This window comes from Gadus morhua, chromosome 1 (assembly GCF_902167405.1).
Source record: "Gadus morhua chromosome 1, gadMor3.0, whole genome shotgun sequence".
Taxonomy (NCBI): Eukaryota; Metazoa; Chordata; class Actinopteri; order Gadiformes; family Gadidae; genus Gadus; species Gadus morhua.
In genome coordinates this window covers 22,337,674-22,352,673 of record NC_044048.1, presented here as the reverse complement: position 1 = coordinate 22,352,673, position 15,000 = coordinate 22,337,674, and the positions used below count along the sequence as shown (strand labels likewise).

At 48.3% G+C, this 15,000-nt stretch overlaps 1 protein-coding gene across 1 annotated transcript in view; it reads left to right on the top strand.

Annotated features, from left to right (window-relative positions):
• Positions 1 to 15,000, top strand: part of itpr3 (inositol 1,4,5-trisphosphate receptor, type 3) — a 43,738-nt gene that overhangs the window by 1,530 nt on the left and 27,208 nt on the right. Inside the window, exons 2-21 of the mRNA XM_030365761.1 lie at positions 1,272 to 1,342; positions 3,699 to 3,820; positions 4,203 to 4,289; positions 4,660 to 4,818; positions 5,341 to 5,439; positions 6,067 to 6,150; positions 6,695 to 6,841; positions 7,220 to 7,315; positions 7,445 to 7,498; positions 7,994 to 8,136; positions 8,496 to 8,595; positions 9,022 to 9,182; positions 9,603 to 9,744; positions 10,303 to 10,461; positions 11,175 to 11,347; positions 11,640 to 11,759; positions 12,043 to 12,124; positions 13,459 to 13,574; positions 13,680 to 13,931; positions 14,252 to 14,396. Coding sequence (XP_030221621.1) covers positions 1,272 to 1,342; positions 3,699 to 3,820; positions 4,203 to 4,289; positions 4,660 to 4,818; positions 5,341 to 5,439; positions 6,067 to 6,150; positions 6,695 to 6,841; positions 7,220 to 7,315; positions 7,445 to 7,498; positions 7,994 to 8,136; positions 8,496 to 8,595; positions 9,022 to 9,182; positions 9,603 to 9,744; positions 10,303 to 10,461; positions 11,175 to 11,347; positions 11,640 to 11,759; positions 12,043 to 12,124; positions 13,459 to 13,574; positions 13,680 to 13,931; positions 14,252 to 14,396 — 2,512 coding nt within the window. The remainder of the gene's footprint in view (positions 1 to 1,271; positions 1,343 to 3,698; positions 3,821 to 4,202; positions 4,290 to 4,659; positions 4,819 to 5,340; positions 5,440 to 6,066; positions 6,151 to 6,694; positions 6,842 to 7,219; positions 7,316 to 7,444; positions 7,499 to 7,993; positions 8,137 to 8,495; positions 8,596 to 9,021; positions 9,183 to 9,602; positions 9,745 to 10,302; positions 10,462 to 11,174; positions 11,348 to 11,639; positions 11,760 to 12,042; positions 12,125 to 13,458; positions 13,575 to 13,679; positions 13,932 to 14,251; positions 14,397 to 15,000) is intronic.

Below are 15,000 nucleotides of genomic sequence, written 5' to 3'. Positions count from 1 at the left end.
AGGGAGAGAGAGGGGGGAGGGAAATGGAGAGAGAGAGAGGGAGAGAGAGGGGGTTAGGATATGGAGAGAGCGAGGGCGAGAGAAGGGAGAGGGATATGGAGAGAGAGAGGGAGAGAGAGGGGGGAGGGAAATGGAGAGAGAGAGGGAGAGAGAGGGGGTTAGGGATATGGAGAGAGAGAGGGAGAGGGAGAAGAAGAGGGAGAGGCAGGGGGGGGGGGGGGGGGGGGGGTAGGACTCCCTTCTAGTTTTCATACAGTCAAATCCTACCATCCTACCAGTCTCACCAACAGACAGCCCAGTTCATTACTTTCAGTGCAGTGTTTAAAAAAACACAGAACTTGAAAAACACAGTGTGTGTGTGTGTGTGTTTGTGTGTGTGTGTGTGTGTGTGTGTGTGTGTGTGTGTGTGTGTGTGTGTGGTAGAGGAAGGTTACCCCCGCCCAGGTTACACACCTGACCGCCTAACAATATTGGTCGTTGCTGTAGCAACCGGCAGGCCATGTGGGCGGTCTGTGGCTATATACTAGATGTATACATATATGTATTTATATATATATATATATATATATATATATATATATATGTATATGTGAACATGAGATATAAAATAGCATGAGGGCTGAGAGGGAGACAGTTGGAGGCTTGGGGAGGGCGAGGGGTTGAATCAACAGTGTGTCTGTCTTGAGGCCCACCTGTAATCCTCTCTGATCTTATTGAGCTAGTTCACCTGGTTTTACTTTAAACACACACATGTGTGTTTAGAATGTGTGTGGTCATATATATATTTGTCTGTGTGTTTGTGTCAGCTTATATTTATTTATATTTACATATATATATATATATATATATATATATATATATATATATATATATATATATATATATATATATATATATATATATATATATATATGTGTATATATATATATATATATTTAAAAGATTCAGCTTGATTAATGTAGCTGTTTTTTTTTATATATGACAATATTTATAATTTCTATTCTTCCATGTTATTATGCAATTATATGATTACATTATAATGTATTATTATGTTATTATATTATTATGTGATTATATTACGTGATTATATTACTATATTTTCATGTGATTGTATTATATTATTATATTATTGTGTAATTATTATGTGATTTAATAATTATACGATTATTTGATTATATTACTATGTGATTATATCATTATATGATAACATGATTATATGATTCAGTTATTATGTGATTGTATGATCATAAATTTCTATTATTATATTCCAGGTTGGTGGACGACCGTTGTGTTGTTGAACCGGCTGCTGGAGACCTTGAGAATCCACCCAAGAAGTTCAGAGGTATACACACTATAGAGTATATAGATTATATATAGTTCAGAGATATACACACTATATAGATTATATATAGTTCAGAGGTATACAAGCTATAGAGTATATAGTTTATATATAGTTCAGAGGTATACACACTATAGAGTATATAGATTATATACAGTTCAGAGGTATACACGCTATAGAGTATATCGATTATATACAGTTCAGAGGTATACACACTATAGAGTCTATAGATTATATATATACACACAATTTTTTTTCTATGCTAAATATCCCTTGATTTCTTTGTCCCATTAATTTTTCTAATTTTAATGCTATTATCAACATGGAGAAGTGCATCCGCTTGCCTTGTGCAAATGTTTTTCTATTGATAACAACATTGGCATATACTGATCAAAACAGGACGATGCAAAAAAAAGCCTATAGTGCAATTTAACGATGAACATACAAACATACTGCCTTGAACATAGCAGTCAGGCTACTGCTTCTTTGTTTTGAGCCAAAGAAAAAATAAAATAATAATACTAATTTTAAATAAATAAATAAATTGCGTTTATCGCGTGATAAAAAAATTAACGCCGTTGAAATTGGTTTGCGTTAACGCCGTTAATAACGCGTTTAACTGACAGCACTAATATATATATATATATATATATTAAAGAGCGACACCTGTCTCTCAGCTAGGAGGAGCTGGGGATCAAACTAGCAACCTCCTGGTTACACATCAACCCCCCTCTGTACTGAGCTAAGCCGTACCTGTTAATCCAAATGTTATTCCACCTGGGAAATCCATCCCAGGTCTAGACTCAGAAACAAGACACACAAACATACAAACACACAAACACACAGACTATTTATTCAGTTTGCAAAACTAACTTAGCATAATGCTTAACATTACTTCCGGACACACACATTATTTGTCCAACTTCCCGAATGGTAGCCAACTGGCTACGGATAGTTAATATTGACTCTCTCTCTCTCTCTCTCTCTCTCTCTCTCTCTCTCTCTCTCTCTCTCTCTCTCTCTCTCTCTCTCTCTCTCTCTCTCTCTCTCCATTAATTTGAGGGACCATTTCCTTTCCTTTCATACTGTTTCTGCATCAAAATATAATTTAGTTCAGGGTCTTCCTCTCAAACACCACACACTAGACACAGAAGTGTGTGTATGCGTGTGTGTGTGTGTGTGTGTGTGTGTGTGTGTGTGTGTGTGTGTGTGTGTGTGTGTGTGTGTGTGTGTGTGTGTATGTGTGTGCATGTGCGTGTGCATGTGCCACAGACGTTCTCCTTGGTTGAGGAAGACCATATTTGGTCAATCTGGGCGAGGCGACGGGTGACCAGCTACGACCCTGTCACTGATCACTGACCAATCACGGCCCAGCCCCTGGGAACACTGTTGGCAAAACACGCTCCCAGAATAAAATAATAAGAATAAAACCAATTTAGAGGCTAACCTTGAAGGCTAACCTGGAAGGCTAACCATGAGAAGCTAACCTGGAAGGCTAACCTGGAAGGCTCACTATGAGAGGCTTGCCTGGGAGGCTAACCATGAGAGGCTAACCATGTAGGCTAACCATGAGAGGCTTACCTGGGGGCTAACCTGGGAGGCTAACCATGAGAGGCTTACCTGGGGGCTAACCTGGGAGGCTAACCATGAGAAGCTAACCTGGGAGGCTAACCATGAGAGGCTAACCATGAGAGGCTAACCTGGGATGCTAACCATGAGAGGCTAACCTGGGAGGCTAACCATGAGAGGCTAACCTGGGAGGCTCACATTGAGAGGCTAACCTGGGAGGCTAACCTGTCAGGCTAACCTGGGAGGCTAATCTGTGAGGCTAACCTGGGAGGCTCACATTGAGATGCTAACCTTGAAGGCTAACTGGGAGGCTAACCTGGGCGGCTACCTGGGCATTCAGCCGATCTGCCCCCCACCTCTGGAACACCCTCCCACCTGACATCCGTAACTCTGACACTCTCTCCACTTTTAAGTCCCGTCTAAAAACATTCATTGTCTCCCACCCATTTCGCCCCACTTGCGTAAATTATTTCAATGTATCTTGTTCTTCGGTTTTTTATGATCGTTGAATTTGTTTTTTTAAACAACGCCCTGTAAGGTGACCTTGAGTGCTATGAAAGGCGCACTCAAATAAATTTAATTATTATTATAATTATTATTATTACCTGGCAGAGAGAGCTCAGTCTGGGTGGAGGTGGGGGTTGATGAGGCTCAAGCAGGAATGTGCTCTTAGAGTTGTCAGAGTGTGTCAATGTTTTGGTTTGTGTGTGTTTTTTGTGTGTGTGTGTTCACACTGTCTATTCAATGTGTGTGTGCGCGTGTGCGTGCGTGTGTGTGTGTGTGGGTGCAGACTGTCTGTTCAAGGTGTGCCCCATGAGTCGGTACTCCGCCCAGAAACAGTTCTGGAAGGCCAAGCAGGCCAAACACGACAAGGACAAGATAGGAGACCTGGTGCTCCTGCAGAAACTACAGGTACACACTAAACACACACACACACACGCACACACACACACACACTCACACACACACACACACACACACACACACACACACACACACACACACACACACACACACACACACACACACACACACACACACACACACACACACACACACACACACACTCCTCCCTGGATAGCCTGTGGAGATGGCAGCACACCCTAAGGGACGGTCAGAGAGCTCCTATCTGCATGCTGACTGTGTGTGCGTGTGTGTGTGTGTGTGTGTGTGTGTGTGTGTGTGTGTGTGTGTGTGTGTGTGTGTGTGTGTTTGTGTGTGTGTGTGTGTGTGTGTGTGTGTGTGTGTGTGTGTGTATGTGTGTGTGCGTGTGTGTGTGCGTGTGTGTTTGCAGCATGCCTCAAATCTGGAGCAGAAACAGAATGAGACGGAAAACAAGAAAGTCCACGGAGACGTCGTCAAGTACGGGAATGTCCTACAGGTAACCAGTCATACAGTAACCAGTCCTACAGTAACCAGTCCTACAGTAAACAGTCCTACAATAAACAAATCCTACAGTCCTCCAGGTAACCAGTCCAACAGTAAACAAGCATTCAGTCCTCCTGGTAAACAGTCCTACCCTAAAGAGTCCTCCTGGTAAACAGTCATAGAGTTAACAGTCATAAAGTAAACATTGCTATAGTTAACGGTCCTAAAAGTAGACAACATCTCTCTCTCTCTCTCTCTCTCTCTCTCTCTCTCTCTCTCTCTCTCTCTCTCTCTCTCTCTCTCTCTCTCTCTCTCTCTCTCTCTCTCTCTCTCTCTCTCTCTCTCTCTCTCTCTCTCTCTCTCTCTCTCTCTCTCTCGCCCAGCTGCTCCACATGAAGTCCAATAAGTACTTGACGGTGAACAAGCGTCTGCCGGCGCTGCTGGAGAAGAACGCCATGCGGGTCACGCTGGACGGCACCGGCAACGAGGGCTCCTGGCTCTTCATCCAGCCCTTCTGGAAGCTCCGCGCCAACGGGGACAACGTAGGAGCTTCACTCACCACTCACTCATTCACAACTCACTCACATCCCACTCACTTACTCACCACTTACTCAGTACTAACACACCACCCACCACTTACTCACCGCTCACTTACTCCCCACCCAATCACTCACTCATTTACTCATTCACTACCTCACTGACTCAATCACTCACTCAGCACCCACTCACTCACTCACTCACTCACCTCACTGACGTGTTATTATGGGATACCAGGAGGTGTATCAACTTGTTATTATTGGCCGCCAGTTGGTGTTAACATGTTATTATGAGATGCCAGGGGGTGGTAACATGTTATTATGGGATGCCAGGTGCTGTAGTAACATGTTATTATGGGATGTCAGGAAGTGTATCAACATGTTATTATGGGATGCCAGGTGGTGTAGTGACAAGTTATTATGGGATTAAAGGTGGTGTAGTAACATGTTATTATGGGATGTCAGGTGATGGTAACATGTTATTTGGGGATGTCAGGTGATGTAGTAACATGTTATTATGGATGTCAGGTGGTGGTCGGGGACAAGGTGATGCTGAACCCGGTCAACGCTGGCCAGCCGCTGCACGCCTCAAACTACGATCTCTCAGATCACCCGGGCTGCAAGGAGGTCCCTACACCATATCTCTGACTGTATCTCTACACCATATCTCTGACTGTATCTCTACACCATATCTCTGACTGTATCTCTACACCATATCTCTGACTGTATCTCTACACCATATCTCTGACTGTATCTCTACACCATATCTCTGACTGTATCTCTACACCATATCTCTGACTGTATCTCTACACCATATCTCTGGCTGCATCTCTAAACTATATCTCTACACTATATCTCTGAACTATATCTTAACCATCTCTGACTGCGTCTCTTTATCTGTATCTCTATATCTCTGTCTGCATATCTAGACTATATCTCTTATCTTTATGCCTCTGAATATATCTCTAGACTATATCTCTGACTGTATCTCTACACTATATCTCTGATTATCACTTGCACTATTGCTCTCTAAATACATCTCTAAACTATTTATCTAAGAGTTATCTCTAAACTATATCTCTTAACTATATGTCTGACTCTATCTGTAATCTATGTATCAAATTATATAATTTCAGTATGTCTCTTATCTTTATCACAATACGATATCTCTACAGTACATCTCTAAATGATATTAATCTCTAACAGTATGTCCCCATCCCCTGTATTAATGCTGCTGTTTGTCTCCCCCTGCAGGTGAACTCAGTGAACTGCGACACCAGTTGGAAGATCAACTTGTTCATGATGTTCAGCGACCATCGGGAGGAAGTTCTCAAAGGAGTAAGTTAATTAACTAGATATAACTAGTCTTGACTAGATATATCTAGTCCTACTTGAACTTAAAGAGACTAGGCTAAACTAGTCTTAACCAGATGCATACTAGTTTTAACAAGATATAAACTAATCCTAACTATAAATAACTAGTCATTTCTAGATTAAGGGTCTTAACTAGACACAACTAGTGTTAACTGGTAGTAAGCGGGCTAGAGGGTTTCCAATAAGTAGGGCAGCTGTAGAGGGTTAGGGTTAGAAAGTTAGGGTTAGAGAGTTAGGGTAAGAGAGTTAAGGGTTAGAGGGTTAGGGTAAGAGAGTTAGGGTTAGGGTTCGGGTTAGGGTTAGGGTTAAATGTCCTACGGGTAACCAGTCAGTTCGAGGGTTAAAGGGCTAGGGTTAGAAGGTAAGTATGAGTGTTGGAGTTAGTGTTAGCCAACCGTGGAACCAGGCCTACTGCATAGAGCTGGGTTCAGTACGTGTCTCATAGAGTGAGGACCGCAGATGGGCATGATGTTCGTTTTGATTGGCTCTCTCTCCCCCTCGTTGCCAGGGCGACGTGGTGCGTCTGTTCCACGCAGAGCAGGAGAAGTTCCTGACGTGTGACGAGTACCGGGGGAAGAACCAGGTGTTCCTCCGCACCACGCTTCGGCAGTCGGCCACCTCCGCCACCAGCTCCAACGCCCTGTGGGAGGTGGAGGTAGGCCAACACACGCACGCACGGACACACGCACACACCGACGCACACACAGACACACACACACACGCACCAACACACACACGCACGCAGAATCAAACACACGTACCTACGTACGCATCAACACACACACGCACGCATCAACACACGCACGCAGCAACACGCTCACGCACACGCAAACACATGCACCAACACACACACATACGCAGCAACAAACACACGCACACACGCGACAACACATGCACACACGCACACATAGAAACACAGAAACACATGCACGCACGCACACAGACACACAGACGCACACACACTAATAGCGCACACAAGCACGCACACGTGCACGCACTCATAGCACATATTGACCTGTGATTGGTCTACCAGGTTGTCCATCATGACCCATGCCGCGGGGGGGCGGGACACTGGAACAGCCTGTACCGCTTCAAACACCTGGCAACTGGAAACTACCTGGCGGCAGAGGTAACCATGACAACACGCGTCGATGCCATGGCGGGGTAACCATGACAACACGCGGTGATACCATGCAGGGGACACCCATGACAACACGCGGCCTCCGGCTGAGCACTAACTGACTCCTTCTGTTTGCAGGAAAACCCCGGATACAAAGGAGACGCCCCCGACCTGCCCTTCACCGGGAGCCAGGTCAGAACCTAGAACACTGCTCAGAACCTAGAACACTGCTCAGGACCTAGAACACTGCTCAGAACCTAGAACAGAACCTAGAACACTGCTCAGAACCTAGAACACTGCTCAGAACCTAGAACACTGCTCAGAACCTAGAACCCTGCTCAGAACCTAGAACACTGCTCAGAACCTAGAACACTGCTCGGAACCCTGCTCAGAACCTAGAACACTGCTCAGAACCTAGAACACTGCTAAGAACCTAGAACACTGCTCAGAACCTAGAACACTGCTCAGAGCCTAGAACACTGCTCAGAACCTAGAACACTGCTCAGAGCCTAGAACACTGCTCAGAACCTAGAACACTGCTAAGAACCTAGAACCCTGCTCAGAACCCTTCGAGAACCCTGCTCAGAACCCTGCGTAGAACCACCGTGCCTAGATTGTAATCTAAATGGGGAGATGAGGATGATGATAACGATGGAGGTGATGAAGAACCCGGGGCCCTCTCTGCAGGTCAGCGGTAGCCGTGGCAACAAGCGCAGCCAGGGCGAGAGGATCAAGTACAAGCTGGTGGCGGTTCCCCACGGCAACGACATCGCCTCGCTGTTTGAGCTGGACCCCACCACCCTGCAGAAGACAGACTCGTTCGTTCCCAGGTGAGGACCTCTGACCCCTGACCCCTGAACCCTGACCCCACCCTAAACCCACTAGGAACTGAAGGGCAGTGAGAGCGGCCCCCCGGGTTTCTGCGTGGCGCTCTGGGTGAAGGGTCACGGGGAGAGTTCCAATACAGGTTGTATTGGAACGCAGCCGCCTCGGTTCATCAGATAGAGCCACCATGAGGCTGCATCCTCCCATCGATCCCTCCCCTCTCTCCCCTTCCCTCCCCTCTCTCCCCTTCCCTCCCCTCTCTCCCCTCCCTCCCCTCTCTCCCCTTCCCTCCCCTCTCTCCCCTCTCGAGACTTGGTCAAAGATGAATGCTGAGCTGAAACAGGAAGTGATGTGTGTTGAACAGGAACTCCTATGTGCGTCTGAGACACCTGTGCACCAACACGTGGATCCAGGGCACCAACGTCCCCATCGACATCGAGGAGGACCGCCCCATCCGCCTCATGGTCTGCACCGTTGCTTCCTGCTCACGTCCTGCCTACTTCCTGTCCTCTCGCTGTGTACTTCCTACTTCCTGTTCACTTGCTGTCTTCTTCCTACTTCCTATTTACTTGCTGTGTACGTCCTACTTCATGTCTGCTCGCTCTCTGCTTCCTACTTCCTGTTTACATGCCGTCTACTTCCTACTTGCTGTTTACTTGCTGTCTTCTTCCTACTGTCTATTTAACTGCTACGTTCTGCCAACTTCCTGTTGACATGCTGTGTACCTCCTACTTCCTGTTTACTTGCTGTCTTCTTCCTTTTTCCTGTTCACATCCTGTGTACTTCCTAGTGCCTGTTTACCTGCTGTCTACTTCCTACTTACTGTCCACACGCTGTGCACCTCCTACTTTCTGTTTACATGCTGTCTACTTCCTGTGTGCGTGCTGCAGCTGGGGACGTGTCCAACCAAGGAGGACAAGGAGGCCTTCGCCATCGTCTCGGTGCCCGTCATGGAGATCCGGGACCTGGACTTCGCCAACGACGCCAGCGCCATGCTGAGCACCGTGGTGGAGCAGTTCGCCCAGGGCTTTATCAGCCAGAACGACCGCCGGTAACCCCCGCACCCTGGGCCTGTGTGTGTGTGTGTGTGTGTGTGTGTGTGTGTGTGTGTGTGTGTGTGTGTGTGTGTGTGTGTGTGTGTGTGTGTGTGTGTGTGTGTGTGTGTGTGTGTGTGTGTGTGTGTGTGTGTTAGGGGGGACCCTAAGGCCAGACTCTAAGTGTTGTCCCTTAAGGTCAGACTCTAAGTATGGTTCCTAAGGCCAGACTCTAAGTATAGTACCTTAAGGCTCGAAGTGTGGTACATAAGGCCAGGCTCTAAGTTTGGTTTCTTAAAGCCAGGCTCTGGTTCCTTAAGGCTTTAAGTGTGGTTCCTAAGGCCATACTCTTAAGTATGGTTCCTAAGGCCATACTCTAAGTTTGGTTTCCTAAAGCCAGGCTCTGGTTCCTTAAGGCTCTAAGTGTGGTTCTGCAGGTTTGCCATCAAGCTGCTGGAGGACGTGGTGTTCTTCGTGGCCGACGTCCTGAACTCCGGACAGCTGGTTCTCCACGTGCTCATGAGCAAACCCAACAGGGAGCGGCAGAAGCTCATGAGGGAGCAGAACATCCTGAAACAGGTATGTCTGGACAAGGAACCAGACCAGGAACTAGAGCAGGAACTAAACCAGGAACTAGACCAGGAACTAAACCAGGAACTAGACCAAGACCTAGATAGAGACCAGGAACTAGACCAGGAACCATACCAGGACGTAGAGCAGGAACTAGACCAGGAACCAGACAGAGACCAGTAACCAGACCAGGCACTAGACTAGGAACTAGATCAGGACCCTGACCCGGAAAGAGACCAGGACCCAGGCCAGGAACTAGACAGAGACCAGGAACAAGACTTGTAACCGGACCAGGAACCAGACCAGAAACTAGCAGAGACCTGGAACCAGACCTGGAACCAGACAAGGAACCAGATCTGGAACCAGACCAGGAACAGACAGAGACCAGGAACCAGACCAGGAACTAGACCGAGGAACTAGACCAGGACCTATATAGAGACCAGGAACTAGACCAGAACCTAAATAGAGACCATCAACTAGAAGAGCTTACAGGAACCAGGAAAAGGAAGGGAGAGACTGGTACACAGAGTTGGTGAAACTAGAATGATGACCATCTTTTCTCTCCAGATCTTTGGTATCCTGAAAGCTCCTTTCAAGGACAAAGGGGAGGGCCCTCTGCTGCAGTTGGAGGAGCTGGCGGACCAGAAGAACGCCCCGTACCAGTACATGCTCCGCCTCTGCTACCGCGTTCTGCGCCACTCGCAGGAGGACTACCGCAAGAACCAGGTGACTACCGTACCGCAAGAACCAGGTTACTACTGCAAGAACCAGGGGACTTGAGCAAGAACCAGGTGACTACCGCAAGAAACAGGTGACTACCACAAGAACAAGGTGACTACCATAAGAACAAGGTGACCACCACAAGAACCAGCTGACTACCGCAAGAACTAGGTAACTAGTATCGCAAGAACCAGGTGACTTACGCAAGAACCAGGTGACTAGTACCGCAAGAACCAGGGGACTACTGCAAGAAACAGGTGACTACAACGAGAACCACTGACTAACGGAGGCAAAAAAAAGGTGACTACAGCAGGAACCAGGTGACGACTGCAAGAAACAGGTGACTACCGTTAGAACCAGGTGACTACAGTACCGCAAGAACCAGGTGACTAACGCAAGAATCAGGAAACTAACAAAAGAACCAGGTGACTACAGCAAGAACCAGGTGACCGTCCGGCTGGCAGCTCTTTAGACTGAAACTCTACGCCTTAAACACCTTCCTTGTCCGTCTCCATCGTTAGCCAGGGTAGCTAATGGCTAAAGGCTAACAACGGCTAGCGGCCGTCCGGTTCAGTGAACACGGTGTGACACTGTTTCGCTCCAGCAGGAAGTCAACAAAGCTGTGTTAAGGGGGTTAAAAAAAATTCTATCTGCTGTCTGTCTGTCTAGCTATCCTGGGTATATGTATAAATAATGGATGTATGATGTGTGCTGAACAGGAACACATAGCCAAGCAGTTTGGCGTGATGCAGAGCCAGATCGGCTACGACATCCTGGCCGAGGACACCATCACCGCCCTGCTCCACAACAACCGCAAGCTGCTGGAGAAGCACATCACCAAGACGGAGGTGGAGACCTTCGTGAGCCTGGTGCGTCGCAACCGGGAGCCACGGTGAGGAACGCATCAGTATAGTGGATTTAAATAGTTAAAGTACAGGAGAGATTCCAATACGTTGGCGATCCCCAGGGGTCTGTACTTGGTCCTCCATACCTTTTCCAGCCCAGAGGACTCTTACTACGGTGAGGAAGAGATCCCAGGGTCATTCAGGAGACTGGAATATGAGCTAGCCCCTCTGAGTGACACCTAGCTATCTCTGCACCTGGACCAAGTGTCTGTCCGGTGACCTGGTGTTGAAGCCCAACTTGCAGAGTTGTGAGGTCTGAATCATTGTTTGTGTGTGCAGGTTCCTGGACTACCTGTCGGACCTGTGTGTGTCGAACAACGTGGCCATCCCCGTCACCCAGGAACTCATCTGTAAATGTGTCCTGGAACCCAAGAACAATGACATCCTCATCAAGACCGAGTAAGGAGAGGGGAGGGAGGAGGGAGGGAGAGGGAGGGAGGGAGAGAGGAGGCAGGAAGGAGAGGGAGGGAGGGAGAGAGGGAAGGAAGGGGAGGGAGGGAGGGAAGGAAGGGGAGGATGAGGAAGGAGAGGAGCAAAAAAGAGGGAGGGGAATGAGGAAGAAGGCTGGATCCATGAAGGAATGGAGAGGAGATGGATGGATGAGGGAAGGGAGGGATGATGAGGTGAGAGATGGAGGGAGGATGAGGAGCGAGCGTTGGGTAACGGAGGCTGGTGTTTGTAGGAGGCGTGTCCCAAAGGAGCCGGCGACGGCCGGCGTCCAGGCGGAGTACCTGGGGATCGACGACTTCGTGGAGGACGATGAGGTGAGGATTGGTCTCTATAGGAACTCTGGTCTCTAGAGGAACTCTGGTCTCTAGTGGACGCTGGTCTCTAGAGGGTATGCGGTCTCTATCTAGAGAACATGTGGCCTCGAAAGGATATCTGGGCTCTCTCTAGAGGACATCTTGTCTCTAGAGGACATGTGGTCTCTAGAGGACATGTGGTCTCTAGAGGAACTCTGGTCTATAGATGACATCTGGTCTATTCTAGAGGACATCTGGTCTATACTAGGGGACATCTGGTCTATTCTAGAGGACATCTGGTCATTGGAGGAACTCTGGTCTCTAGAGGACATCTGGTCATTGGAGGAACTCTGGTCTCTATCTGGAGGACATCTGGTCTGGAGTTTGTCTAAAATACAGGGTTGACATTAGTTTAGTTTTACTTTGTAGTGTCATCAATATATATATCTTACATTTTTTGGTCAAATAAGGATGATGTTGATGCAGAAGTCTTGAGTTGCTTTTTCTTTGTCGGAGTAAAATTAACGCTGTTGCATATTCAAATAAAATGACGATCAGTTTCCATTATTGTTGACATCATTTCTATTCTTTACTTCCTGTAGAGCCTTCCTGTAAGTCTGGCCAGTGTGTGTTGTTACTTCCTGTGGGTGTGGCTATTGGCTGTTGTTACTTCCTGAGGGTGTGACTATCAGATGTTGTTACTTCCTGTAGGTGTGGCTATAAGGTGTTGTTACTTCCTGTTGGTGTGGCTATTGGGTGGTATTCCTCCCGGTGGGTCTGGCTATCGGGTGTTGTTACTTCCTGTGGGTGTGGCTATCGGGGGATGTTACTTCCTGTGGGTCTGGCTATCGGGTGTTATTACTTCCTGTGGGTGTGGCTATCGGATGATATTACTTCCTGTGGGTGTGGCTAGAGGGAGTTGTCACTGCTGGTGGGTGTGCCTAACATGTGGTTGCTTCCTGTTCGTCTGGTTGCTGGGTGTTTTTACTTCCTTTGGGTGCGGCTATCATCTGTGTGTGGGGCTAGTGTGTGTTTTCGCTTCCTGTGGGTGGAGCTATTGTGTTCTTACTTCCTGTGTATAAGGCTAGTAAGTTTGTTTTCACTTTCAGGTGTGACTGGCGTGTGTGTTCACTTCCTGTGAGTGTGACTAGCATGTTTACCTTCTGTGAGCTTGGTTAGTGTGTGTTTACTTCCTGTAGGTGTGGCTAGAGTGGGTTTACTTCCTGTAGGTGTGGCTAGTGTTTGCGCTCAGATCCTGTAGTTGTAGCTAGTGTGTGCGCTTAGATCCTGTTGTTGTGGCGAGCGTGTGTGTACATCCTGTCGGCGCGCCTAGTCTGTGTTGTCACTTCCTGTAGGTGTGGCTAGTGTGGACAGACAAGGCCAATGAGAAACAAGAGAAAAGCATCAGACAGCTGGCACAGGAGGCCCGCCAGGGCAACGCCCATGACGAGAATGTCCTCACATACTACAGGTACGCACACACACTTACAACCACACACAGACATACACACACACACTGACACCCACACACACCCACACACAGACACACACACACACTGACCCTAGCTGTGTGTAGGTACCAGCTGAAGCTGTTTGCCCGGATGTGTCTGGACCGGCAGTACCTGGCCATCGATGAGATCTCCAAGCAGCTGGACATCGAGCTCATCTTCCTGTGCATGATGGACGAGACGCTGCCCTTTGACCTCCGCGCCTCCTTCTGCCGCCTCATGCTTCACGCCCACGTGGACCGGGACCCCCAGGAGCTGGTGACCCCTGTCAAGTTCGCCCGGCTCTGGACCGAGATCCCCACCACCATCTCCATCAAAGAGTAGGTCCTATCCCCTGGCAACCGTCTCCATCCCCTAGTAACCGCATCCATTGGGTGATGGAGGAGCTGGGACAGACGGGTGGCGGAGGAGGTGGGACAGAGGGGTGGTGGAGGAGGAGGTGGGACAGATGGGTGGTGGAGGAGGTGGGACAGACGGGTGGTGGAGGAGGTGGGACACACGGGTGATGGAGAAGGTGGGACAGACGGGGTGATGGAGAAGGTGGGACAGACGGGTGATGGAGGAGGTGGGACAGACCGGGTGACGGCGGAGGTGGGATCACTGCCATCCCATAATAAGCCGTTGATGGTGTGCGTTTCAGCTATGACTCCAACATGGACGACAGCAGGGAAGGCAAGAAGAACCGGTTCTCCAACACCATGGTGTTCATGGAGGAGTACCTGAACCACGTTCTGCATGAAGAGCTGCCCTTCCACAACCAGGAGAAGAACAAGCTCACCTACGAGGTCTGTCTGCCTGCCTGTCTGTCAACCTGCCTCTCTACCTGTCTAACTGTGTGTCTACCTTTCTTCCTGTCTGTCTATCTGCCTACCTGTCTTCCTGTCTGCCTGCCTTCTTGTCTGTCTACCTCTCTGCCTACCTGTCTGTCTACCTGTCTGTCTACTTGTCTTTCTGTCTGTCTACCTGTCTACCTGTCCTCCTGTGTCTCAAGTCTCAAGGTAACAGGTGCCTGTCTGTCTCTCTCCAGGTGGTCAGTCTGTGGTAACAGGTGCCTGTCTCTCTCCAGGTGGTCAGTCTGTGGTAACAGGTGCCTGTCTGTCTCTCTCCAGGTGGTCAGCCTGTGTTAACAGGTGCCTGTCTGTCTCTCGCCAGGTGGTCAGTCTGTGGTAACAGGTGCCTGTCTGTCTCTCTCCAGGTGGTCCTGGTAAGGTCTCTCTCCAGGTGGTCAGCCTGTGGTAACAGGTGCCTGTCTGTCTCTCTCCAGGTGGTGAGTCTGTGGTAGCAGGTGCCTGTCTGTCTCTCTCCAGGTGGTCAGCCTGTGTTAACAGGTGCCTGTCTGTCTCTCTCCAGGTGGTCAGTCTGTGTTAACAGGTGCCTGTCTGTCTCTCT